Source organism: Ornithorhynchus anatinus, chromosome 5 (assembly GCF_004115215.2).
Source record: "Ornithorhynchus anatinus isolate Pmale09 chromosome 5, mOrnAna1.pri.v4, whole genome shotgun sequence".
Classification (NCBI taxonomy): Eukaryota; Metazoa; Chordata; class Mammalia; order Monotremata; family Ornithorhynchidae; genus Ornithorhynchus; species Ornithorhynchus anatinus.
Window position 1 is genome coordinate 22609841 of NC_041732.1, and position 25098 is coordinate 22634938.

At 45.1% G+C, this 25098-nt stretch overlaps 1 protein-coding gene across 8 annotated transcripts in view; it reads right to left on the minus strand.

Annotated features, from left to right (window-relative positions):
* AKAP13 (A-kinase anchoring protein 13) overlaps window positions 1-25098 on the minus strand; it is a 394860-nt gene that overhangs the window by 246572 nt on the left and 123190 nt on the right. For all 8 annotated transcript variants that reach the window (XM_039912298.1, XM_039912295.1, XM_039912293.1 and 5 more), the window contains exon 3: window positions 23509-23656. In XM_039912298.1, coding sequence (XP_039768232.1) covers window positions 23509-23656 — 148 coding nt within the window. The remainder of the gene's footprint in view (window positions 1-23508; window positions 23657-25098) is intronic.

Genomic DNA, 25098 nt, shown 5'->3' on the forward strand with positions numbered 1-25098 from the left:
GTCTGCCACTTTCCTGCTGTGTGGCTTTGGGCAAGTTACTTCACTTCTTTGTGCCTCAGTTCCCTCATCTGAAAAATGGGGATTAAGACCGTGAGCTCCATGTGGGATGGAGACTGCGTTCAACCTGATTAACTTGAGCTTAGAACTGGGCTTGGCACATAGTAAGTGCTTCACAAGAACTGTAATAAATAAATGATGTGTTAAAAAAAAGATGTCATTTGTTCATGTGGCATGGCAGCTGAATTCTGCTTTCTAACCCTAGGCTCACTCTAGCTCAGAAGGGAGCTGCCCAGCATATGATAGATAGTAGATAATAGATAGATAGTAGAAATAGACCTGTCCTTCAACACCAACCATTTCCTTGTCCTTCCAACTAGTCTCAACCTCACCCCATCCAAGAGACGGACCCACCAGACTCTTACTGGTGCTTACTCTTTCTCTTACTGAGGAACGTGCCCGGCTTGATGCAGAGAGAACTGGGGGGAAGAGGGCCAGGTCAGGCCTTTGGGGGCCATGGGAGGTGAGAAGGCTGCGCACTGTGGGCGTGGCCAGGTACCAGGTGTGGGGTGGGAGCAGAACATCCTTGGATGAGGCTCTTGGATGAAGTCTAGGTTTAACCTTCCCTCCTCTCCCCCACCCCGGAAGCCTGTAACTAAGCTCATTGTAGGCAGGGAATGTGTTTATTGTAATATTGTACTCTCCAAAGAGCTTAGCACAGTGCTTTGCACACAGTTATCACTCAAAAAAAATTAATTGAATGACTGAAAAAAGAATGAATGAGAGAGTTCAATACCTCATTCATTCATTCATTCATTCATTAGTATTTATTGAGCGCTTGCTATGTGCAGAGCACTGTACTAAGTGCTTGGAATGTACAAATCAGTAACAGATAGAGACAGTCCCTGCCCTCTGACGGGCTTACAGTCTAACTGGGGGAGACAGACAGACAAAAACAATAGCAATAAATAGAATCAAGGGGATGAACATCTCATGAAAACCTCAGAATCTGCAAACCCATTCCTTGCCCATAACAAGCTTACAGTCTTAAGGGAAGGTTACAGGTTTCTGGTTACTCTGCTAAGCTCTCTGGAGAGTACAATAGTACAATAAACAGACACATTCCCTGCCCACAAGGAGCTTACAGTCTAAAGGGGAAAACAATGTAAATAAATAAATTAAAAATATGTACATAAGTGCTGTGGGGCTGGGGCTGGGCGGGGTGAATAAAGGAAGCAGGTCGAGGCGATGCAAAAGGGAGGGGGAGAAGAAGAAAAGAGGGCTTAATCAGGGAGGGTCTCTTGGAGGTGATGTGCTGTCAATAATTCATTCATTGTCATAATTATTGAGCACTTACTGTGTGCAGAGCACTGTACTAAGAGCTTGGGAGATCACAATATGAGCCTGTGTTTCGACTGTGAGCCCGTGTTTCGACTGTGAGCCCGTTGTTGGGCAGGGATTGTCTCTGTTGCCAAATCGTACATTCCAAGTGCTTGGTACAGTGCTCTGCACATAGTAAGTGCTCACTATATACGATTGAATGAATGAATGAACAATAAAGAGGCACATTTCCTGTCCACAATAAGCTTACAGTGAATAAGGCTTTGGGGTTGGCCGCGGGTGGGGGAGAGGAGGGATGGGAGGAGAGGAAAAAGGAGAGTAATTGTCTGTAGCTTAGTACAGTGCTCTGTACACAGTCAGCACTCTATAAATACCATTAATTGACTGACTGATTGGGTGAGAGGTTCTCTGGCAGCTGGGTTGATGGATCAGGCATATGAGATGCTTTCTAATGGACCTGACCACTGACAGCTCTGACTGGGAATGGAGTCCCCTGCCCATCTCCCTAGCATTTCTCAGGAGGGGGAGTCACGTCTGCCTGTACCACAAGTGCACAAGATGGAGCCAATGGGATGTTCGTAGAGGGCAGGACCCTAACCCTCTTCCCTCTAGCCAGCGGAAGTCTGGAGACTGATCTGGAGACAATATAGTCTCTAGAAAATACTATCAGCTCACTGTGGGCAGGGACATGTCTACCAACCGCTATACTGTACTCTCCCGTGTGCTCGGCACACAGTAAGCACTCAATAAATACCATCGATTGATTGATTGCAGCAGAGGAAGTCCTGCTACCCATGAGCATTAGGGTAAACAGAAGACATTTCTCTCATGTCTCCCACAGGGGCAGCCCGATATACGTGCCCTTCCACCTGACACCAGGCACGTCAGGCCCTGCCGAGGGCGAAGGTGCACATTCACCTCGTTCGAACATGGAAGCTGGAGAGTGAAGCTCGGAGAGGGGCATTGCTGGACCTGACTTCTGTCCTTGGAAGAAGGCTGGCCGGGAAGATTTAGGGGAGCGGTGGTGGAGGAGGGAAAACCCCAGGGAAGAGCCCACTCCCACTATTTAATCCAGGGTTTCCCTTCAGACATAAACCCAGAAAACAGACAAACAGCAAAGCCTGCCCACTAGACTGTGAGCTCACTGGGAGCAGGGAACGTGGCTACGAACTGTTACACTTAGTAACAAGTGCTTAGTACAGTGTTCTGCACAGAGTAAATGCTCAGTAGAGACCACTGAACAATCAGCTGTAACCATCCATCAAGCTGCCATACAAGGTTTGTGGATTTGCCAGAGGAATCAGTTTATGGAGACACAGAATTTACCTCGCTGGGTTCCTGAACTTTAGACTTAAAGAGTATTTTGGAACAGGGGACAGAGAGAATAGGCAGAAAGAGGGAGAAGAGATGAAGAAGAGAGTTATAAGAAGTCAGGAATAGTTCCTTAAGTGCAGGGAGCATGTGTACCACCTCTACTGTACTCTCCCAAGCACACAGTTCAGTGCTCTGCATCCAGTTAAGTATTCCATAAATACCACTGATTGACTGAAGAAGCATTTCAGTTCAGTAGGCTGGGAAAAATTGGAGCAGAATATTCTTGCATTTCATTTGCTGTGGATCTACACCACTACTCTCCATTAGAGTAAAATGTACTACACTGTTTTAGTCACTAGTTAGTGGCATGAAGAAATCCTTCAATTCACCCCTTTGTCTTACAGGAATCTTTAGCAAGATTCAACAGAGCAGTGGTTTAGCTCTGGAAAATAGAAATGTGTCAAGAAAGGTGCTGAGAGGTTGGTCCATATTTCCATACTTAAACAAACCATTTTTATAATAGCCTCTTAAGTCCCCGGGACACTCATGAACTGAATATCTGAGCACTTCAGTTCACTGGGTGCAATTTTTACCTGGCCCAGTTTGTCCAGGGCAGAGTGACAACTGTGATTTCCTTGACAAGTCCCTAGTGAGGCCTTTCTTGGGTGGATAGTCTTGTAAAACATGATAAGGTACATACTCAGAATTCACGTTTTTTTAATGGTATTTAAGTGCTCACTCTGTGCCAGTCACTGTACTAAGCACTGGGGTAGACACAAGCTAATCAGTTTGGACAATGTCCAATCTGTTCCTGTCCTTGTCCCTCCAGGGGCTCACAGACTTAATCCCCATTTTACAGGTGAGGTAAATCAGCCACAGAGGAGTGAAAAGACTTGCCCAAGGTCACAGAACAGACAAGAGGCAAAGTCGGAATTAGAAACCAGGTCCTTTTAACTCCCGGGCCCGTGCTCTATCCACTAGGGCACACTGCCTCTCACGTCATCAAAAAGGTCTCTGTCATAATACTAATGATAGTAATAATACTAATAATAATTTTTAAAAATGTGGTAACTAAGTGCTTACTATGTGCCAAGCACTGCACTGTATTTGTGAATTGCTTGCACACCGTAAGCTTCTAGAGAGCAAAACCATGTCTCCTCCGTTAAACTCTTCCCAAGGGATTACTTTAGGAGTCGTGTACATTCTCAAGTACTTAGTACAGTGCTCTGCCCACAATAAGGGTTTAATAAATACCATTTGATTGACTGATTGGGTCTGCACAAAAGAGGTGCTCAGGAAATACCCCACATTAGTTGATTTCGGGTTTAAAAGCAATGGAGGGGAGGAAAAGGATGGGGGGAAAGGGAGAGAAGAGGCCTTCTGACCTGGGCTTGATCTCCAACAGGGCCCGCGGCATGCTGAAGAGTTCCACGTTGGCTCCATTTGTGCATAACTGAAAGGCTAAGTAGCGTCTAGGCTGGGTACAGGGTGTTAAGTGCTAATAGTTTTATTACAAGACCCAATTAAGGTCGATGCCCCCCACTCCATCCCAACTCCAAAAGTCTCCATCCGGGGGACCGTTCACAGGAGGGGAAGACTTTCCTCTGGGCTCCTTATCGCTAAGCAAGAGGCACATGGAGACAAAATATTGTTGTAGCTAAACAAAGCCACTGAACGCATGAGTCAATAATTACTTCATTTCCTGTAAAGCTAATAGTGGAAAACATCCCAGCTTGGGGGATGTGGGAGGATTCGCTATTAATATACAAAGACAATCGGAGCTCAGCTCCAGTAGCTATTAAAAGATGCTCCGGCAATGTATGCTGGGATGACCCGGGGAGCATCCCATGCTGCCCGTACAGCGTGGTGACCATCTGTGTCCCGTAGATAATGGGGGCAAAGACAGACAATCCTTTATTCCTTTAGGCTTGTCAACAAAGGATGTGGTAACTTGGATACAGCTCTCTGGATAAAAGTGCTTTGCAGACACCATGCTAAGAGGGCTTGGAGATGGCAGAATCAGACCAGACCCCTCTGGAGCGCTCAAGTACGCAGATCTGCTCAATGTCAGTCAGTCAGTCAGTTGTATCTATTGAGCACTTACTGGGTGCACAGCACTGTACTAAGCACTTGGGAGAGTACGATATAACCGAATTAACAGATGTGTTCCCTGCCCACAACGAGCTTAAAGTCTAAAGGGGAGAAAGACATTGATATAAATAAGGTTAAAGATATATACTTGAGTGCTGTGGGGCAGGGGTTGGGGGGGAAAGACTAAAGGGAACAAGTCATGGTGATGCAGAAGGGAGAGGGGAAAGAGGAAAGGGCGGCTTAGTCAGGGAAGACCTCTCAGAGGAGATGGGCCTTCAATACGGCACGCAAGACAAGGTGATAGAGCGACTGGGTGGTTTAAAGCCGATGGTAAGGTAAGGTATCCGCTCCAAGTACTTATCAATCCTCGGGAATTGATCAATCAATTGATTAAAGAGAAGCAGCATGGCCTAGGCGATATAGAATGGGCCTGGGAGTCAGGAGGACCTGGGTTCTAAACTCGGCTCTGCCACTTATCTGCTGTGTGATCATGGGCAATTCGCTAATTTCTCTGGATCTCAGTTACTGCATCTCTAAAAGGGGGATTCCATCCTCCTTCCTCCAACTTAGACTGTTTAGTTGGTTGGTATTTGTATTTGTTAAGCGCTTACTATGTGCACAGCACTGTTCTAAGCGCTGGGGTGGATACAGGGTCATCAGGTTGTCCCACGTGAGGCTCACAGGCTTAATCCCCATTTTACAGATGAGGGAACTGAGGCCCAGAGAAGTGAAGTGACTTGCCCACAGTCACACAGCTGGCAAGTGGCAGATCCGGGATTCGAACCCATGACCTCTGACTTCCAAGCCCAGGCTCTTTCCACTGAGCCACGCTGAGACTGTGAGCCCCATGTGGAACAGGGACTGTGTCCTACCTGATTAGCTTGTAACTACTGCAGCACTTAGTACAGTACCTGGTATACAGTAAGTGTTTAACAAAATACCATAAAAGAAGTCAATCGGATTTACTGAGCACTTACTTTGTGCAGAGTGTTCTACTGTGCACCTGGGAAGGTACAATAAGATAGAGTTTTAAGACAAAATCCAGCCCACAAGGAGCTTACAGTCTATAAGTGGAGTCAGAAATTAGAAGAGATTAGAGATCAGGGAAATAGTAGAGCATAAGTAATAGCGTGGCTCAGTGCAGAGAGCCCAGGCTTCGGAGTTAGAGGTCATGGGTTCGAATCCCGGCTCGGCCACTGGCAGCTGTGTGACTGTGGGCAAGTCACTTCACTTCTCTGTGCCTCAGTTCCCTCATCTGTAAAATGGGGATTGAGACTGTGAGCCTCATGTGGGACAACCTGATTACCCTGTATCTCCCCCAGCACTTAGAACAGTGCTCTGCACATAGTAAGCGCTAAACAAATACCAACATTATTATTATTACATAAGTTTGTGGGGCTGGGGTGAATATCAAAGTACTTACGAGGTACTCAGCCAAGTGCAGCAGAGTCAACTAAATGCCCTTTGTGGGCAGGGAATGTATCTACCAACTCTGTTACACTGTACTGTAGTGCAGGGCTTTGCACACAGTAAGCGCTCAATAAATACCACTGATGGATTGATTGATAAATGCCTGTCTCTGCCTTCTAGACTATAATCTTGATGTGGGCAGGGAACGTGCTACCAACTCTGTTACACTACTCTCCCAAGTGTTTAGTACAGTGCTCTGCACAGAGTAAACACTCAATAAATACAATTGATTGACAGGCGCAGTAGGGAAGGCGGATAGAGGAAATAAAGGGCTCAGACTGGGAAGGCCTTTATTACCACAGTTGTAAACACTATTGTTGGTTTTCCCCGGGTGGAGTGTAAGCTCCTTGTGGGACAGCACGTGTCATTTCATCATTCTGTACTTCTCAAACAGCTAGTCCAGTGCTCCACGCCAAATAGCTGTTCAGTATTCATTCACTCATTCAATCATATTTACTGAGCGCTTACTGTGTGCAGAGCACTGAACTACACACTTGGAAAGAACAATTCAGCAACAAATAGAGATAATCGCTGCCCACAGTGGGCTCACATTCTAGAGACAGGCATCAAAACAAGTAAACAGGCATCAATAGCATCAATATAAATACAGTTAGAGATATGTAAACATCAGTAATAAAAATAAATAGAATGATAAATATGTACATATATACACAAGTGCTGTGGGGGAGCGAGGGGGTTACAGCGAAGGGGGAGAGTCGGGGCGATAGGGAGGGGAGGAGGAGCAGAGGAAAAGGGGGGCTTAGTCTAGGAAGGCCTCCTGGAGGAGGTGAGCCTTCAGTATTCATTCAATATTATTTATTGAGCGCTTACTATGTGCAGAGCATTCATTCATTCATTCAGTAGTATTTATTGAGCCCTTACTATGTGCAGACCACTGTACTAAGCGCTTGGAATGTACAAATCGGCAACAGATAGAGACTGTCTCTGACCTTTGACGGCCTTACGGTCTAATCGGGGGAGACAGGCAGACAAGAAGAATGGCAATAAATAGAGTCAAGGGGAAGAACATCTCATTAAAACAATAGCAAATAAAAAGAATCAGGGTGATGTACATCTCATTAAACAAAATAAATAGGGTGATGAAGATATATACGGTTGAGCGGACGAGTACAGTGCGGAGGGGATGGGACGGGAGAGGGGGAGGAGCAGAGGGAAAGGGGGGAGAAGAGGGTTTAGCTGCGGAGAGGTGAAGGGGGGGTAGAGGGAGCAGAGGGGAAAGGGGAGCTCAGTCTGGGAAGGCCTCTTGGAGGAGGTGAGCTTTAAAGGTGAGTAGGGCTTTGAAGTGTGATTACTACCCCATCACCCCTACCATTCCCATCTGGTTACAGGGATGACACTGGTGCACGGGGTGGGGTGGAGAGATGAAGATAAGTGCATCTCTATATCTAATTTGGGATTCCAGGCTGGAACATCCATAAAGCAGACACCGAATGTTCTGGTCCAACAAGAGCTCTAACCCCCTCAAAGTGATGAAACATGCGGGACTTTCCATATATCCAAGACATCTGGGTCACTGGACAATAGGCCTGTTCAGACGACTCTCAACCTACTTCCCCAGTGCAGTCACCTGGGGACCTCTGGCTCATTCATGCATTCATTTATTCCATCGTATTTATTGAGCGGTTATTGCGTACAGAGCACTGTACTAAATGCTTAAAAGAGTATTATATAAGCAGACACATTCTCTGCCCACAACAAGCTAGAGCGAAGAGGTTTAGGAATTAAGGGAAGCAGCATGGCCTAATGGACTGGAAGTGAGAAGGACCTGCGTTCTAATCCTGACTCCACCACTTGTCAGCTGTGTGACCTTGGGCAAGTCAACTCACTTCTTTGGGACTCAGTTACCTTATTTGTAAAATGGAGATTAAGACTGTGAGCCCAGAGTGGGACCTGGACTTGTGTCCAATCTGATCAGCTTGTATCTACCCCAGAACTTAGTAAGCTCTCAACAAATATCATAAAAAGCAGTCAGTTGGTTCCTGGACAATTGCTCAGTCAAGGCTTTTGAAAAAACAAGTTAAATAACTTATTTTTCTATAAAGAGATCCTGTAGCAGCAAATGAATATGCACTCCTGTGGAAATGACTGACTCAGATATTTTAATAAACTATTCTTCTTATTTGCCTAGTTAGCTAAGAAGACCCTTTTTTCCTCTGGTAAAGATGAATAATAACTATGGTGTTTATTAAGCACATATTCTGGATTAAAAACCGTTCTAAGCGCTGGGGTAATCAGGTTGGACACAGTCCCAGACCCACATGGGGCTCTCACAATCTAAGTAGGAGGGAGAATATGTACTGAATCCCCTTTACAATTGAGGAAACTGAGGCAAGGAGAAGTTAAGTGACTTGCCTAAGGTCGCAAAGCAGGTGAGCTGGGGAGCCAGGATTGGAAGTCAGATATTATGACTCCCAGACCCATGCTCTTAATGTTATTAGGCTCTGCGCTTTCCAGCGTAATTATCAGTAATTATAGTATTTTCTCTCAATTTTCTATTTTCTACTGAATTCAGTAATAACACCGTTTATATGTATAGTGCTCTTTTTTTCAAAGCTCTTTTGCACCAATAATTTTTTCTTCACAACATCCCTCTGAGGGAAAGGCAGGTATGATCGTTATTTTATAAAAGAGGAAAACTGTAACTCAGAGAGAAAAAGTGTTTTGTCTAGTACTCCACCGCAAGTCACTGACACAGCTGAGCACAGAACCAAGGTCTCCTGACACCCGGAAGCAGCACAGCCTACTTGAAATAGCAGGGGCCTGGGAGTCAGAGGATCTGGGTGCTAATTGCACCTCTGCCACCTGCTTGCTATATGGCCTTAAACGTCTCTGTGCCTCGATTTCCTCAACTGTAAAAGGGGCTTAATAGCTGTTCTCCCTCCTAATGAGACTGTGAACCCCATGTGGGACAGGGACGAATTAACTTGCATTTCCCTCAGAGCTCAGAACAGTGTTTGACATACAGTAAGCACTTAAAACATTAAAAAAAATAATTAATACCATAATTAATTGAGAAGTAGCATGGCCTCCTGGAAAGAGCATTGGTTTGGGAGTCGGCAGATCTGGGTTCTAAACCCAGCTCCTCCCCTGTCTGCTGTGTGACCTTGGTTGTCACTTAACTTCTCTGTGCCTCAGTTCTCTCATTTGCAAAATGGGGATTAAGACTGTGAGCTCTACCTATGTGGGACAGAGAATGTGTCCAACCCGAATGTGAAGAGGGATTGCCTCTCTTTATTGCTGAATTGTGCTTTCCAAGAGCTTAGTACAGTAAATTAGCTCTGCACACAGTAAGTTAGTAAGTTAGCTCTGCACAAGGTAAGCCCTCAATAAATATGACTCATTGAATGAATGATTATCTTGTGTATACACCAGTGCTTAATACAGTGCCTGGTACATAGTAAGTGCTAAACAACTACCATAAAAACAAAACAAATTATTTGCCCTCTCCTCTGCAAGGTCTATATGCCCTTGGATCTACATCTTTTTAAGTATTTCGATTCGTTCCTCAACCTATGTCATCTTTAGCCCTTTCACCCTCATCCCACCCCAGTCATGAAACACTTCTGCGCATATACTTATATTCTTCCATTTCCCCTATGTGCAATTTATTTTAATGTCTATCTCCCCTATTAGGCTATAAACTCTTAGAAGGCAGGAACTGTGTCACTGCCTCTTTAAGTATTACGTTCCCCCAAGCTCTTAGTACGGTGCTCTGTACACAATGCCATTGATTGGTATATAAGAAGAAAGCTAGAGAGCGGCCTTGAGGCCAATGGTAAGGTTTCTAAGGAGTGGAGAAGTAAGTGCTGAGCAGCACTGAAAGGTAATTAGTCCAGCGGTATGAAATTCAGACAATCAACGGTATTTATTGAGCACTTACCGCAGGCAGAACACTGTACTAAGCGCTTGGGAGAGTACAATTCAATAGAGGTGGTAAACACCTGAATACTCGATCACCCTGCTTCCTCCTCCCTCACCTCGCTCTTCTCCAACTACAACCCAGCTTCCACAACTTCACTTCTCTAATACTAACCTTCTCGCTGTACCTCGGTCTCGTCTATCTCACCACTGACATCGCCCGCATCCTGTCTCTTGTGTGGAACCCCCTTCCTTCTCATATCTGACAATTACTCTCCCCATCTTCAAAGGCTTATTCAAGGCACATCTTCTCCAAGAGGCCTTTTCTAAGCCCTTCTTTTATCTTCTCTCACTCCCTTCTACATTGCCCTGACTTGCTTCCTTTATTCCTCCCCTTCACGGCCCCACAGCGCTTTTGTACCTATCTGTAATTTATTTATACTGATGTCTGTCTACCCCTCTAGACTGTACACTTGTTTTGGACAGGAAAACAAGTTTATTCTTACAGTGGACTCACCCAAGCACTTAGTAATTATAATAATCACAATTCTGGTTCAGGTTAAGTGCCTACTATGTGCCAGGCACTGTACTAAACGCTTGGGTAGATACAAGATCGTCAGGTTGGACACAGTTCATGTCCCATGTGGGGCTCACAGTCTTAATCCCCATTTTACAGATGAGGTGACTAAGGCCCAGAGAAGTGAAGTGACTTGCTCAAGGTCACCAAGCAGATAAGGGGCTGAGCCAGGATAAGAACCCATGAACTTCTGACTCCCAGGCCGGGCTGGATCCACTACGCCATGCTGTTTAGTACAGCGTTCTGCAGACGGCAATCACTCAATAAATACGACTGACTGACTGGGAAAGGGAGGAGGTTTGGAAACCAGCAAGGAAGCTGAGGCAGTAGTCTGACTGTGATATGCCTGGAGGATGAACCTGGGCTGAATACAAAGCAGCAGCGGGGCCAAATGGAAAGAGAATGGGTCGGTGAGTCAGAGGATCTAATAGTGTGAGTCAGAGGATCTAATAATAGTGGCATCTGTTAAGTGCTCACTTTAGGCCAAACACTGTACTAAGCAGTAGGATAGCTACAAGATAATCCTGTAGTGAATCTCCATTTTGCAGATGAGGGAACTGAGGCACAGAGATATGAAGTGACCTGCCCAAGATCACACAACAGATAAATGCTGGAGCTGGGAAAAGAATCAATGCCCATGCTTTTTATTATCATTATTGCTAATAATGATGATAAAAATAACAATAATTGGACTTGTAAAGTGTTCACTATGGGCCAAGCACTGTTCTAAGCACTGGGGTAGATACAAGTCAATCAGGTTGGACACAGTCCCTGTCCCAAATGGGTCTCACAGACTTGATCCCCATTTCACAGATGAGGGAACTGAGACACAGAGAAGTGAAATAAATAAATTGCCTAAGGCCACACAGCAGACATGTGGCAGAGCTGGGATTAGAACCCAGGTCCTTCAGACTCCCAGGCTTGTGCTCTTTCCACTGGGCCATGTAAGCGCTCAGTGAACACCATGGAATGATTGATTGGACCAGGATGGTAGCTGTTTGAGAGGAGAGAATGGGGGGGTGGGGGAGGTCTGAGAAACACCACGGAGGAAGAATCAGTAAGATTTGAAGGCTGAAAAGCAATAAGTCAAAATTGCCCTGAGGCTGAGGGCTCCTAGGACAGGGAGGATGGTGGTGTAAGGTAAGATTTGGGAATCAACTGCATAATCATGTTACCACAGAAGTTCCCTATAAGAGTGAGTGGAAGTGAAAAGCAGCATGGAATAGTGGATACAACACAAGCCCGGGTGTCAGAGAATGTGGGTCCTAATCCTGCTTCTGCCACTTGCTTTCTATGTGATCTTGGGCAGGTCACGTAACTTCTCTGTGCCTCAGTTACCTCATTTGTAAAATGAGGATTCAATATTTGTTCTCCTCCTACTTAAGACAGTAGGTCAAGATCCTTCCGGTCATATGGACACATCTTCACTGGGGATTCTATTGTTCCGTCATAAACTGGGCTTCCGTACTAGTCTCAAGACTTGTGTCGGGATCATTTACAGGAAACCGCACGGCCGAGTAGACAGAGCACGGGCCTGGGAGTCAGAAGGACCTGGGTTCTAATCCTGGCTCCATCATTGATCTGCTGCGTAACTTTGGGCAAGTCACTTCATTTCTTTTTGCCTCGGTTATATCATCTGTAAAATGGGGATTAAGACCTCGAGCCCCAGGTGGGACAAGGACTGTCTACCCTGATTAGCTTACATCTTTCCCTGAGCTTACAACAGTGCTTGATGCACAGGAAGTGCTTCGCAAATACCATCATGATTATTTTACAATTTTTATGTCATATTGTACTCTCCCAAGCGCTTAGTACAGTGCTGTGCACAGAGTAAGCACTCAATAAATATGAGTGAATGAATGAATGTACCTCTCCGCCCCCCACCTTTTCTTCCAGTTGAGTCTCAAAATCACTACTTTGTGGCCATCCCCATCTAGAAAGAGAGTAAAGGGTGGAGTAGCAGTGCTAATATATTTAAAGGCAAGCAGCCAACTATTACCCTTCTTTTCCCTGCCCCTTTGTTATTTCCAACCACCGGGAGAGAAAAGGTCGGCACATTTGGGCTTCGAATCCCTACGGACTACCAGACGCCTCAGAGCAGACTGGAGCAGAGACGAATCTCACTGCACATTTGGCCGGGGCAGAGGAGCTGACCCTTTTTTCGAATGGACGAACTCCAGCGTTTGAACATGACACCGGGAGGAATGCTTTAAAAGCCACACCCATGGGCAGAAATGGCAGCTACAGCCCCATTTGGGAGTGTGATCTGACACACAGTTGCCGAGAGGCGGTCACACTGGTTGTGAACAGATAATTCAAGCCATGCTGCACCCCGACTGTACCTTTCCAGTTCCTCTGCTTTGTTTACCTGTGGTGAGGAGAGTGAAGGAAGTGGCTTTTCTCTGGTGTTAGTGACTGCCAAGAGGCTAGACCCGGGCCTTTAGAATCCTTATAATAATAATAACGATGATGTCTGCTAAGAGCTTACTATGTGTCAAGCACTGCTCTAAATGCTGGGGTAGATACAAGCTAATCAGGTTGGACACAGTCTCTGTCCCACATGGGGCTCACAGTTTTCAACCCCATTCTACAGAAGAAATATCTGAGGCTCAGAGAAATTAAGTAAATTGTCCAAAGTCCCACAGCAAACAAGTGGTGGAGCCAGGACTAGAACCCCGGTCCTTAGAACAGTGCTTGAGACAAAGTAAGCGCTTAACAAGTACCATCATTATTATAGTCGAAGAACAAAATGGGGGAGGAGGCTGGCGACAGGCACACTCAATCATATTTATTGAGCGACTGTGTGCAGAGCACTGTACTAAGCGTTTGGGAGAGTACAACGCAACAGAGTTGGGAGACACGTCCCCTGCCTGCAACAATAAGGAAAGATGAAATAAACACAATAATACAGAAAGGGTGAAAAATCGATACATATGATAGGACCATCAGGATTTCGAGCACCTCAGGCCAGTCACAGGGGTCCCAGATGCAGTCTCAGTGATGGCCTTGGCTATGCTCTGAAGTTGACAAGTTCTCACGCTATGGCCACTTCTAAAATTTGTCCTGTGCTGGAGGAAAGGTTGATGGGAATTCTGCACAAGCAGGGTGTGTTTTATTTCTTCTATAAGTTCTTTCTCCAGCTTCACTCCTCTTCAGCCCCACCCCAAACCTCAATAAATACTATAACTAATACAACCAACCACCACCACCATTAGCAGCAGCCCTGCAATTTGCCAGCTGAGTTGCCCAGTTACCTCACGGGATAGACCTCCTCTCTTGGGCATGATCAGCTTCTGATCAGTTTAAAAGAAGCATCCAGGAGTGAAATCTCATTCCCTCACCTTCTCAGAGTTCCAGGCACCAAAGATACATTCAGCTGTTCTACTGGTCCCACATGAAGGCAATTCAAACCGGTGGGGGATAAAATATGAAACAGGTATGAAAATGTACAGTTTGGTGAACGGCAGCGTTCCCAGAATCAGATGCTAAAGAAAGTGTGAGGTCAAGCTAATTACATAAAGTAAAATGAAATGCTTTGGCTAGCAAGATGTAGCCTAGCTAGGCTGACCATTGCCAAGTGGGCCACTCTAGAGGAGGAGGAAGATTATTCCGAAGCCCCGTAGAGCACTAGGGAACTCAGAGCATCCAAGCGTGGCTCAGTGGAAAGAGCATGGGCTTTGGAGTCAGAGGTCATGAGTTCGAATCCCAGTTCTGCCACTTGTCAGCTGTGTGACTGTGGGCAAGTCACTTAACTTCTCTGGGCCTCAGTTACCTCATCTGTAAAATGGGGATTAAGATTGTGAGCCCCATGTGGGACAACCTGATTCCCCCATGTCTCCCCCAGCGCTTAGAACAGTGCTTTGCACATAGTAAGCGCTTAACAAATACCAACATTATTATTATTATTATTATTAGAACAGGAGTTGGTCACTATTTTGTTTTTTTTAAGAAATTGTCCACTACGGTCATAAGGCTTCACAAGCAGTACTCCCAGGTCCGTGCTCTATCCACTACACCAAGCTGATGACTGTGCTGTAAATCGGCTTTAAGTTACTTTCTGGATTTATAACCCAGTAGGAAATGAAGGATTGCACTCAGAGCTATCAGAAGCAACACTACTTGGGCCGTGAGGCCCACGTGGGACAGGGACTGTGTGTGTCCTAATTAACGTGTACCTACCCCAGTGCTTAGGAAAGTGTATGACACCTAGAAATGCTTAACAAATACCATTTAAAGAACAAAATACAGAAAAAAACTCTTAAAAATATAGAGCCAGAATGCTAGAATTTGGTGGGCACAATTGAGACTTCACTTCTTAAATGACTGTCCTGAGATGCTGTTCCCCAAACACCAACCAGTCCTTATCCCTTAATCTTCGGTCCCCGGCTCTTCAGTGTTAGCTGGACTAGCCAATTTAGGTAGGCAGCGAGGTGGACAGCCACTACTCAAGATGGAGGCAGACGGGCAGGGGCCAGTGCTTCTTCCATGATGGATTCAACATCATCCAGCAGGGCCTGGCTGCTGGCTCTGGGCGACCCCAGAGCGGAGGAAATCTGCCACTCCGGTTCTGTTAAAACTCCTGAACCTAGAGCTTTTCTCTGGGGAAAAAACTGGTCTCAACTGTTGTTCAGGAGTTGTTATACTGTACTCTCGTACTCTCCCAAACACTTAGTACAGCTTTCTGCATTTAGTAAGCACTCAATAAATAGAAATGACTCTACGGACATCGCTTCCTGACCCTGTTCATGGATGGGAGTGTGACAGACGAGCAGGTAAATTGGGAAATTACAATTTTTAGCCACCACCATCCTAGAAGCCCCCACCTCTTCCCACTGGAGAGAGGGGGAACTGAAACAACAATCTCCATTACTTACAACCTCAAGTCGACCTTGCCACTTACCCCCCACTCCTCCCACCCCAGGGAGGCTGTAGTCTTCCCATTAAGGAAAAAATCTTATCACCCAGGCTGACTCCCAATACTAATCAGCAGAGAGGAGGAGAGAGGTGACATTTTGAGAATCTTGTGCTCGAATCCCAACTGCCAAGCTGTACTGTGAGCATTTCCTGAAATCGATCTTCCTCCCTTTTAAGGTTGGCATGTAATACGGGGTCCAACTCGGCACTGTGAGCCAAAGTCAGGCTGCCCGAAGAACTGGCACGTCAGGCCTCTGAGCGAGTGTCCACCCAGCTGTTTGACCTGTGAAGAATGCTACTTTTCGGTTACAGAGTAGGGGCTTATACTGACAGAGGAGGCAATAAGGGGGAAAACACATGAATATCATGGTTTAGACACCCACTGAACCAGCGGGCAAGCTGCCTTCTTTCCTGGTAAATTGATAACATCTTTTCCTCAGCCTTTAGAAAATCACTGGTGTTCTGCAGATCATTTTTGCAAGAGAATTGACTAGTGCCACATTCCCATTCCAGGAAAGAGATTCTAGCCTCGGACTGCTTGCAGCATGGCAGCTGTGGGGACCGATTTCCCTGAACAACTCATGGCCTCAAGTGCATTTTGACACAGGGTTGTAAATTTTGAAATTTGTTCCTGGAAGTGAAGGATCCTCTTCTCCAGCCCCGTTTCTTCTATAAGCACAAATCAACAACACAACATTTGCTTCTCTCCTCCTCCTAGTATCCTCTTATTTAGCTCTGACCAGACTCTTCTTTGGAGATGAGCCTGGAGCATTTTAAGCCTTCCATGGTGGCACTTCCGCTTTTTGAAGCCCAATTCGATAGGCGGGAGATGGTACCGCTTGTTCACGTTGTGTGACAAGACGTGCTTATTATCACTTTGCTTCCCACAAAGCTTGAGCTGCATCTTTGACACCTGCACATTTTCTGGTCTCACTCATGATAATAACAATTGTAATAATGTGAATAATAGTATTGGTGGTATTTGTTAAGGGCTTACTCTGCCCCAAGCTCTGAACTAAACATTAGGGTAGATTCGAGATAATCAGGCCAGATACAATACCTGCCTACCTGGGCTTACACTTAAAAAAAGGGAGAGAACAGGTACTGAGTCACCAGTTTAAAGATGAGAGGCACAGAGAAGTTACTAATTGAATAACCTCTGTTCTCATTGTTTGAATACACACCTTGATGGAGAAATAACTGTATAAAACCTCTCTTCCTAAAGGGGATTTCTACCCCACCAATCCACTCCTAGAAAGTCCATTTTCAAAGAACGTGATGGGGCCATGATAATTGACAGTGTTTACTAAGCATGTACTGCAAGCAGAGCATTGTACTAAGCACCTGGGAGACTACAATATAAGAAACATAGTCCCTACCACAAGAAGCTTAAAACAAAAAAGTGTGCATATATGAGACTTGGTTCCTAGTTGGATAACCATCTGTGAAAGAAGTCTAACAAAAAATCAATTTTATCTCCAACCCTGAATATATTTTTCCAAAAAAAAGCAATCAAAGAAAATACATAAAAGCTTAGTGCAAACATTTAGTACAATGCCTGGCACATAGTAAGTGCTTAATAACATTAAAAAATTTAAGTCTATATTAAATGCTTAACTCTTCCATTCACACAATATTTTTCCTTTTAGATGTCAAATTAACTTATTGCCAATCTCGCCAAATCACTGCACCATCTCTTGGTGGGTGTTTTTTTGTTGTTGTTTGTTTGTTTTGATATATCTGTTCAGTGAAACTTGTTTGACTAGTTCTGCAAACTCCTACGCACCAGTTCAATGAGGTTGTAGTTGGCTGAAATTCCTGGGAGAAAAATAGCAAAATGACTTTGTAAAAATATCTCCAATCTTCTCTCTTCCTTGCAAGCCCATTTATTGGACAGGAAGGAGGAGAAAATAAAATGGGCAATTCTTCCTCACTGGACATATATTTTCCTAATTCTCATCTCCACTCCTACAGCATTCTCTCCAAAGAGCTGCAGTGTTTTCTGAAATAATGTGTGCTTAAACCGAAGACAATCTTCTCTTGGCCCTGAGACCCAAACATAAGCAGTGCTGGATCTGTTATCGCAGTAATTGCCTAGGTAACAGGACAAACAGATGAACAGATAATTACAGATCCATCACATGATGAAAAAGGAGGGGAATCCGGGCCACAATAGAGAAAGGCTTCTCTAAGAGGGAGCAATGTACCAGTCAGAGCATTAGGGTGAAAAAAAAAAATATTATCACTTCCCTTTCCTTCTGGTTTCTTAACTACATTTAAATATCTCACCCTCAAAATATATCCCAAGTGCACTTTTAATTCAATCTGTCAGATGGACTTTTTCTCCCACATTCCTGTCTCGACAAACTTTGAAATTATAGCCCCATATAAGCATGCAAACAGCTCATGGAAATATTCTCGTTTGGAATCAATTCCTTAAACTTTAATTTCTTTCTGTTTACTCCACTATTGTTGGTTATGAGTCTTTGCATAAGCTACATAATTCCTCTCTTCTGGGTGTTCATAGCTTTCCAATATGTGCTCTCTCTCCTGTAACCATGTCATAGCCAAACTCAGCAACAACCAGAGAGCTCAAACACTGGAATCTTCCATGCCTGAAATCATTTGCGATGCTCCCCTCTTGCCACCCCACTTTTTGGTAAAAGCCTGCACCTCTCCTTCCCAAGCTACAGTGCTGCCTACAAGTATCCAGCCTTTTTTTTTTTTAAGGGGGGCTTCAGGGTGGAGCCCTGCTTGGTTGATTAAATCAGTGTGGTTCACAATCACTTCCCTAAAAGCAAAAGCCATCAATCAGCATACAAGATCTTAAACCTGAAGCTGGAGCTGTTAGACTTATGAAAAAGTTGCCCACTTGCTGAAAATGTTAGGTGGAACACAGAGCAGGTAGTAGAAAGAGGGCAGGTTTGAGTGTTTGGCCTGGTTCTAAAATTTTCTTTAATATTTTTCTGTTTATACTTCCTTCTCCTCAATCCACACTGCCACCCAATTCTGCCTAGAATTGAAAAGCAGTGAATCGCAATCTGTATTGCACAGGTGGGTTTGATGGAAGAGAAAGGCAGAAGGAAAGGAAATGGGAGCCATAATTACAAGCGAATACAGACTTGGAAGACATGCTGCATCCTCTAAATGTTTATCCCCCCAAAAGCACAGCTCTATTTGCAATGAGATCCAGAGGAGAGATCCAGTTTTATGGGCCTCTGTTATTGTAAAGGCCTCAGAACAGTTTAGAGTGTTTGTGACTGGCTGGAAGGGTGCCACGGACTAGGTCAAGATCAGTAGCATAGACGATCAGCAAGTAGGACCTGTCTCAGCCTTCCACTGGACTTATTTTTTTTTTTCTGATACAAGGTCAGAGGAGCTGAAATTTTTCACGTTGACACTGCTGTGACACACAAGGGCGGATCTCCCCACCTTCCCCCCAGACTTGACTCTGAAACTTTATATCCCATGTCTGCCTACACCGGCCAGAAGTATAACATTAATAATAATTATGGTATTTGTTAATCATATTTATTGAGTGCTTACTATGTGCAGAGTACTATTCGAAACACTTGGGAGACTACAATACAAGAGAATGAGCAGAAACGTTCCCTGACCATAATGGAGTTCCAGTCTAGGGGAATGAGTATACAGTCTGGCATTTACTTTGTGCTACACACTGTTCTAAGGACTGGAATAGATACAAGGTGATCAGGCTGGACCCTGTCCCACATAATAATAATAATGTTGGTATTTAAGCGCTTACTATGTGCAGAGCACTGTTCTAAGCCCTGGGGGAGATACAGGGTAATCAGGTAGTCCCACGTGAGGCTCAGTCTTCATCCCCATTTTACAGATGAGGTAACTGAGGCCCAGAGAAATTAAGTGACTGGCCCACAGTCACACAGCTGACAAGTGGCAGAGCAGGGATTCGAACCCATGATTCTGACTCCCAAGCCCACGCTCTTTCCACCGAGCCACAGTCTTAATCCCCATTTTCCAGATGAGGAAACTGAGGTTGAGAAAAGTTAAGAGCTTTGCCCAAGATCACACAGCAGACAAGTGGTAGAGTCAGGATTAGAACCCAAGTTGTCTGACTCCCAGGCCCATGCTTTTCCTGCTAGGCAAACATTAGTAGTATTTAGTGAGCGTCCATGTGCAAACCGCTGAACTAAGATCTTGAAGAAAGAATACAGTTAAAAAAAACTATTCCCTGAAGGTGCTTACACTTTAAGAGTTTATAAAATCACCCCAGAGCCATCCTCTGTGGTTTATATACTAAATCCCCTGGGCAGGGTTATGGACTATGAAAACACCCAGTTATCAATGACACACAATAAATGTTTAGCCATGGTGATATTCTCTGACACCTTATAGAGAGCAGACTTCAACCTCAAATTAATCTATTCTTAAATGGCACGCACTGGTGGAAGGGGAAGACGCCATCTAGGGGCTTGCAGTTTGAAGGTTACATAAATAATCTTTGCAAAAGAAATCACAACTAATCCCGAAATTACAGCCGTGTTTATTTTCTCTAGACCTTCTTGGGAGAAATAGTCCCAGCAGCTGTCAAAAGTTCACAGCGACTTTGGATTTCACCCGCAACCTCTTGAGGGCACTTACTGCAAGTGGGATGAGGATGGGTGAATTTAAAGTAACTCTTCTTTCTGTCTTTTGTCGTCTGTGCGCCTCTTTGGGTGCCTGATGCAGAGCTCAGTTGAGCAACGAAGAGGATGCCCAACATAAAATACATCAGCCAACCCGTTCCCCCTCAAAACTTCATTGATGGTCGCAACATTTAGGCACCCCAGGACGAGCCGACACTCTTGACAGTCCTCATATAAACGGCAGAGATTTTCACTGCCACGCATTAGATGGAGACCCCATCTCATGCGAGGGTGCAAAACTTAAGTAGTACAGCACACCCAGTTTTCCTTTAGTGCAAAGATTGTTGGGAAACCTCATTCTAATAAAAACAAGTGCTGTAATGCTGACCCGTGCCAGTGCCATAGGCACCCCAACTAGTGATGGGGTTTATAAAGTTCTTAATACGTGTCAAGCACTGTACTAAGCACAGGGCTAGGTTCAAGATAATCAGATTAGACACGGTCCCTGTCTCATGTGGGGCTCACAGTCTAAATAGAAGGGAGAACGGGTACCGAGAACTGACTCGCCCAAAGTCACGAAGCAGACAAGTTGCAGAACCAGAATGAGAAACCAGGTCGTCTGAATCTCAGGCCCGTGCTGTTTTCAGTAGGTCACGCTAAATGATCTTGTTCTTTTGGAAGAACATCATCTAAGTCCCCAATCATGTTCTATCATTATATGTACTGAAAACCCACATTAAGGCTGAACTGAGTGTGCTGTACTGCCTTCCCTGGGGTATTGTGGGGAGGAAACGTGCAGCGTGGCCTTGTCAACAGAGCAGGGGCCTGTGAGTCAGAGGATGTGGGTTCTAATCCAGGCTCTACCACTTGTCTGTTGTGTGACTTTGGAAAAGTCACTTCACTTCTCTGTGCCTCAGTTACCTCATTTGTAAAATGGGGATTAAGACTGTGAGCCCCAAGTGAGACGGGGACTGTGTCCAACCTGATTAACTTGTATCTATCCCAGGGCTTAACACAGTGACTGGCTCATGGTAAATGCTTAAGAAATACCATTAAAAAAATATCAAGATACTTCGCTTTTTTCTTTTTTCTCAAAGGAGAAAATGCATTTGTTGTTTACGTATCCGATGATTCTGATTTTCTAAGTAATAATAATGATAATAATTATGGTATTTGTTAAGAGCTTGCTATGTACCAAGCACTGTGAGCCTTATTTCCCATCCTGATGACAAAAAAGACATATTGAAGGCAAGTGTGGGGTTTTCACACCTGGCAAATTTCCAGGTACAACCTGGTTTCAGATTATCTTTCCCACTAAAATTCTTACCTTTACCAGTGGGTCCACAACATAGATTCCCAAATATTTTGAGTATGGGGGAACAGGGAGGAAGTAACTTAAGGTGGCATGGTAGGAATTCTTTGAGGAAATAATAATGATAATTAAAAAGTCCTTCTTTTGTGCCAAGCACTGTGCTAGCCTAGTTCAAGCACCTAGTATAGTGCTTGGCACACAGTAAGTGCTCAATAAATACTATCGATTGCATTTAAGCATGGGGTATATGCAGGATAAGCAGATTGAATTCAATTCCTATCCCAAATGGGGCTGCGAAAGAGAGGGAGAGAGAGAGAGCAAGAAAGAGTAAGTATTTATCCCCATTTTATAGATAAGGGAGGTTAAGGCCCAGGTCACCCAGCATCAAGCAGTGAAGCCAGGACCAGAGTTAGGCTTTCTGACTCCCAACCCCAGGCTCTTTCCAACAGAGATGGATCTGCTCAGTCAGAAAGACGCATTTTGGTTTTATTTCCACTCCACTTGGAAACTCTTAGTTCTTTCAGTCCTGCTTGGAACTCTCAAGTCTTGTCTGCAATCAACAATATCCTTAATTCAGAGGATCTTCACTGGAGCTACATAACTATTAGTGCCATTGGCAGTGTGAAGCAGTGGGGCCTAGTGGAAAGATCATGGGCCTGGGAGTTGGAGATCCTAGGTTCTAATCGCGGCTCCACCACTTGTCTGCTGTGTGACCTTAAGCAAATCACTTCACTTCTCTGTGTCTCAGTTCTCTCATCTGCAAAATGGGGATTCAATATTTGTTCTCCCTTCTAGACTGTGAGCCCCATGTGAGATATGAATATATTGTATTCACCCCATGGCTTAGTAATAATAATAATAATGGTAATAATGGCATTGTTTACTATGTACCAAGCACTGTTCTAAGCACTGGGGTAGATACAAGGCAATCAGATTGTCCCACGTGGGGCTCACAGTCTCTATCCCTGTTTTACAGATGAGGGAACAGAGACACAGAGAAGTTAGGTGTCCTACCCAAGGGCAGAGCAGGAATTAGAACCTATGACCTCTGACTCCCAAGCCTGTGCTCTTTCCACTAAGCCACGCTGCTTCTCAGTGCTTCTGTGCTGTCCTGTACTGTCTCGGTGCTGTGCTTCCAGTTCGGTGTTGGGCATATAGTAAGAGCTCAACAAAAATCACAAGCGTTGGCAGACTAAGGAATGTGTTGCCGGTAGGGATGGAGAAAACTATAAAGGAGAGGAAGAAGAGGAATGAGAAAAGAGGAAGAGAAAAATCCCCTAGTGGTTTGAAGGGGGCCAAGGAATACTATAGTATTTGTTAAGCCCTTCCTATGTGCCTAACTCTGAACTAAGTGCTGGGGTAGATACAAGATAATCGGATTGGACACAGTCCCTGTTCCACACGGGACTCAGGTTGCCTGGTCTACACCTGAGACACAGGAGTTAGAGAAAGCTGGCTGACTGTGATCTTATCTAGATGGTTCTGACAAGGCAGCTACGAATGGGTCTTTCCCCAGTGCGCTCGAAATAACGAAGGGGCTGTTCAATCTGATGTATCCCTGCACATCCCCAGTGCTTTACCCTTACTCCTCTGGCTGCTTCTCTCTCCTCCTGGAGTTAAATTCCACGACAAGTCTTCCTTCTGTTCTGTTAACACCACATCTGTCAGCTGCGGAACTGTCAACTGTGTTTGCCCAAGTGCTAGTAAAATCAAGACCACCTGTCTCTCCTTCTCTGTAGGGTAACGGGCTCTCCCTTCTGTGTCATCTGTGCACTTGGTTCTTTAAGCACTTGATAATCGTCCCACCCTCAATCCTGAAGCACTTAAGGACCCTTCTGCTTTTTTTAATGCCGGTCTCCCCCTCTAGGTCGTAAGCTTCTTGTGTGCAGGCAATGCGTCTACTGCCTCTGTTGGACTGTAATCTCCGAAGCGCTTAGTGCAATGTCCGGCACACAGTAAGCACTCGATAAATCTTACTGATTGACCGTCTGAGTTTGAGTACTTACCAGGAGCTATGGTCTCCAACGTGTCAGGGTTAACTTTGCGAGTGCTAGTGTAGTGGTGGAGAGAGGAGCCAGAAAACACTAAGTAGAAAACTACATCATCTTCAACTTTGTCCTCCTCTGCCAGCAACACTGTAACCACACAGTCACCCTAGGAAGGGAAGAGAGACACCATGTCAAAATCACATGCCGCTTCATCACACCGCTTTATTAAGCGCAGTACAGGGTGCCAATCCCCTCTCAGGGTCGCACCTGGAGACTTTCCAGTACCCTACCAGTCTCGGCGATAAGAGGAAGAGTCAAGCACAGGCCTCCCCATTCCATTCCTACCTCGGGCAGTGGCTAGCGAGTGGAAGGCAATCTGCTACAAATCAAAACGCACCCATGCTGAGCAGCAGTGGCACGGGAGAGAGTCAAAGGCAGAGACCTAAGTTGACCGCGCGGAAGGAGACTATGGTAAACCACTGACGTATTTTTACCAAGAAAACTCTGTGGATACAGTACCAGAACGATTGAAGATGGAGATGGGGGCGTTCTAGGAGAGATGTGTCCGTGGTGTTGCTATGGGTTAGAAATGACTCGACGGCATAAAAAAAGACAGCATGCCAAGCACTGTAGTAGGCAACCGGGAAAATACTACGGACACCAATTTGGCACCTCTCGTTAGAAATCATAGATGAGCTTCGGAGCTATCTAGTAACCGATCAATGGTAATTATTGTGCGCTTGCCTTATGCCACATACTGTGCTAAAAATTGGAAGAGCTCAATCCAGTAGGTAGACACGATCCCTGCTCTCAAGAAGCTGAGAGTCTAGTGGACCGGAGACTTCAAGACTTGGGGCCTGTGCAGGGATTGATATTTGTGATACCAGCTTCAGTGGCATCTCTGGCAATCATGGTCTCGCTGGGGCACAAGGTACCATAGGTGAGCAGGGCGTAACCACATTGTGAAATGCATGTGTCAACTCACCGTCCACAGGAAGCTTGCAATAGAAAACGAAGCTGTGAATCAATCATCCTTATTGAGCGCTTAACGTGTGCAGGGCACTGTACTAAGCGCTTGGGAGAGTATAACACAACTGACCACAGTGAGCTTACAGTCTAAAGGGGGAGACAAACATTAATATAAATCAATTATGGATACATCCATAAGTCTTGGAGAAGAGAGAGCAAAGGGGAACGGGGAAGAGGAGAGCATTCACGTGGTAAAGATGAAAATCCCCCAAACGCCTGACCACATTTATATTAATTGAGTGTTTACTAAGCACTAAACTCTGGGGGTAGATAAAAGGTTATAAAATCAGGTACAGTCTTCATCTCACATGGGGCTCACCGTCTCTCTCATCCCCATTTTACAGATGATGAAGCCGAGGCCCACGGAGTTTAAGGTACTTACCCAAGGTCACCCAGTAGGCCAGTGGCAGAGCTGAGACTCAGACCCCGATTAGTACAGTGCCCTGCACACATCTTTCAGTCCCATGATCTATCCACTTGGCCCCACTGTACTGGTAATTAGAGGTGTCGATTTTTTTGTTTTGAGCATAAGGTAAGGGATTCTAGTTAGAGATAAAGACTTCCAATGGCCGATAGGCC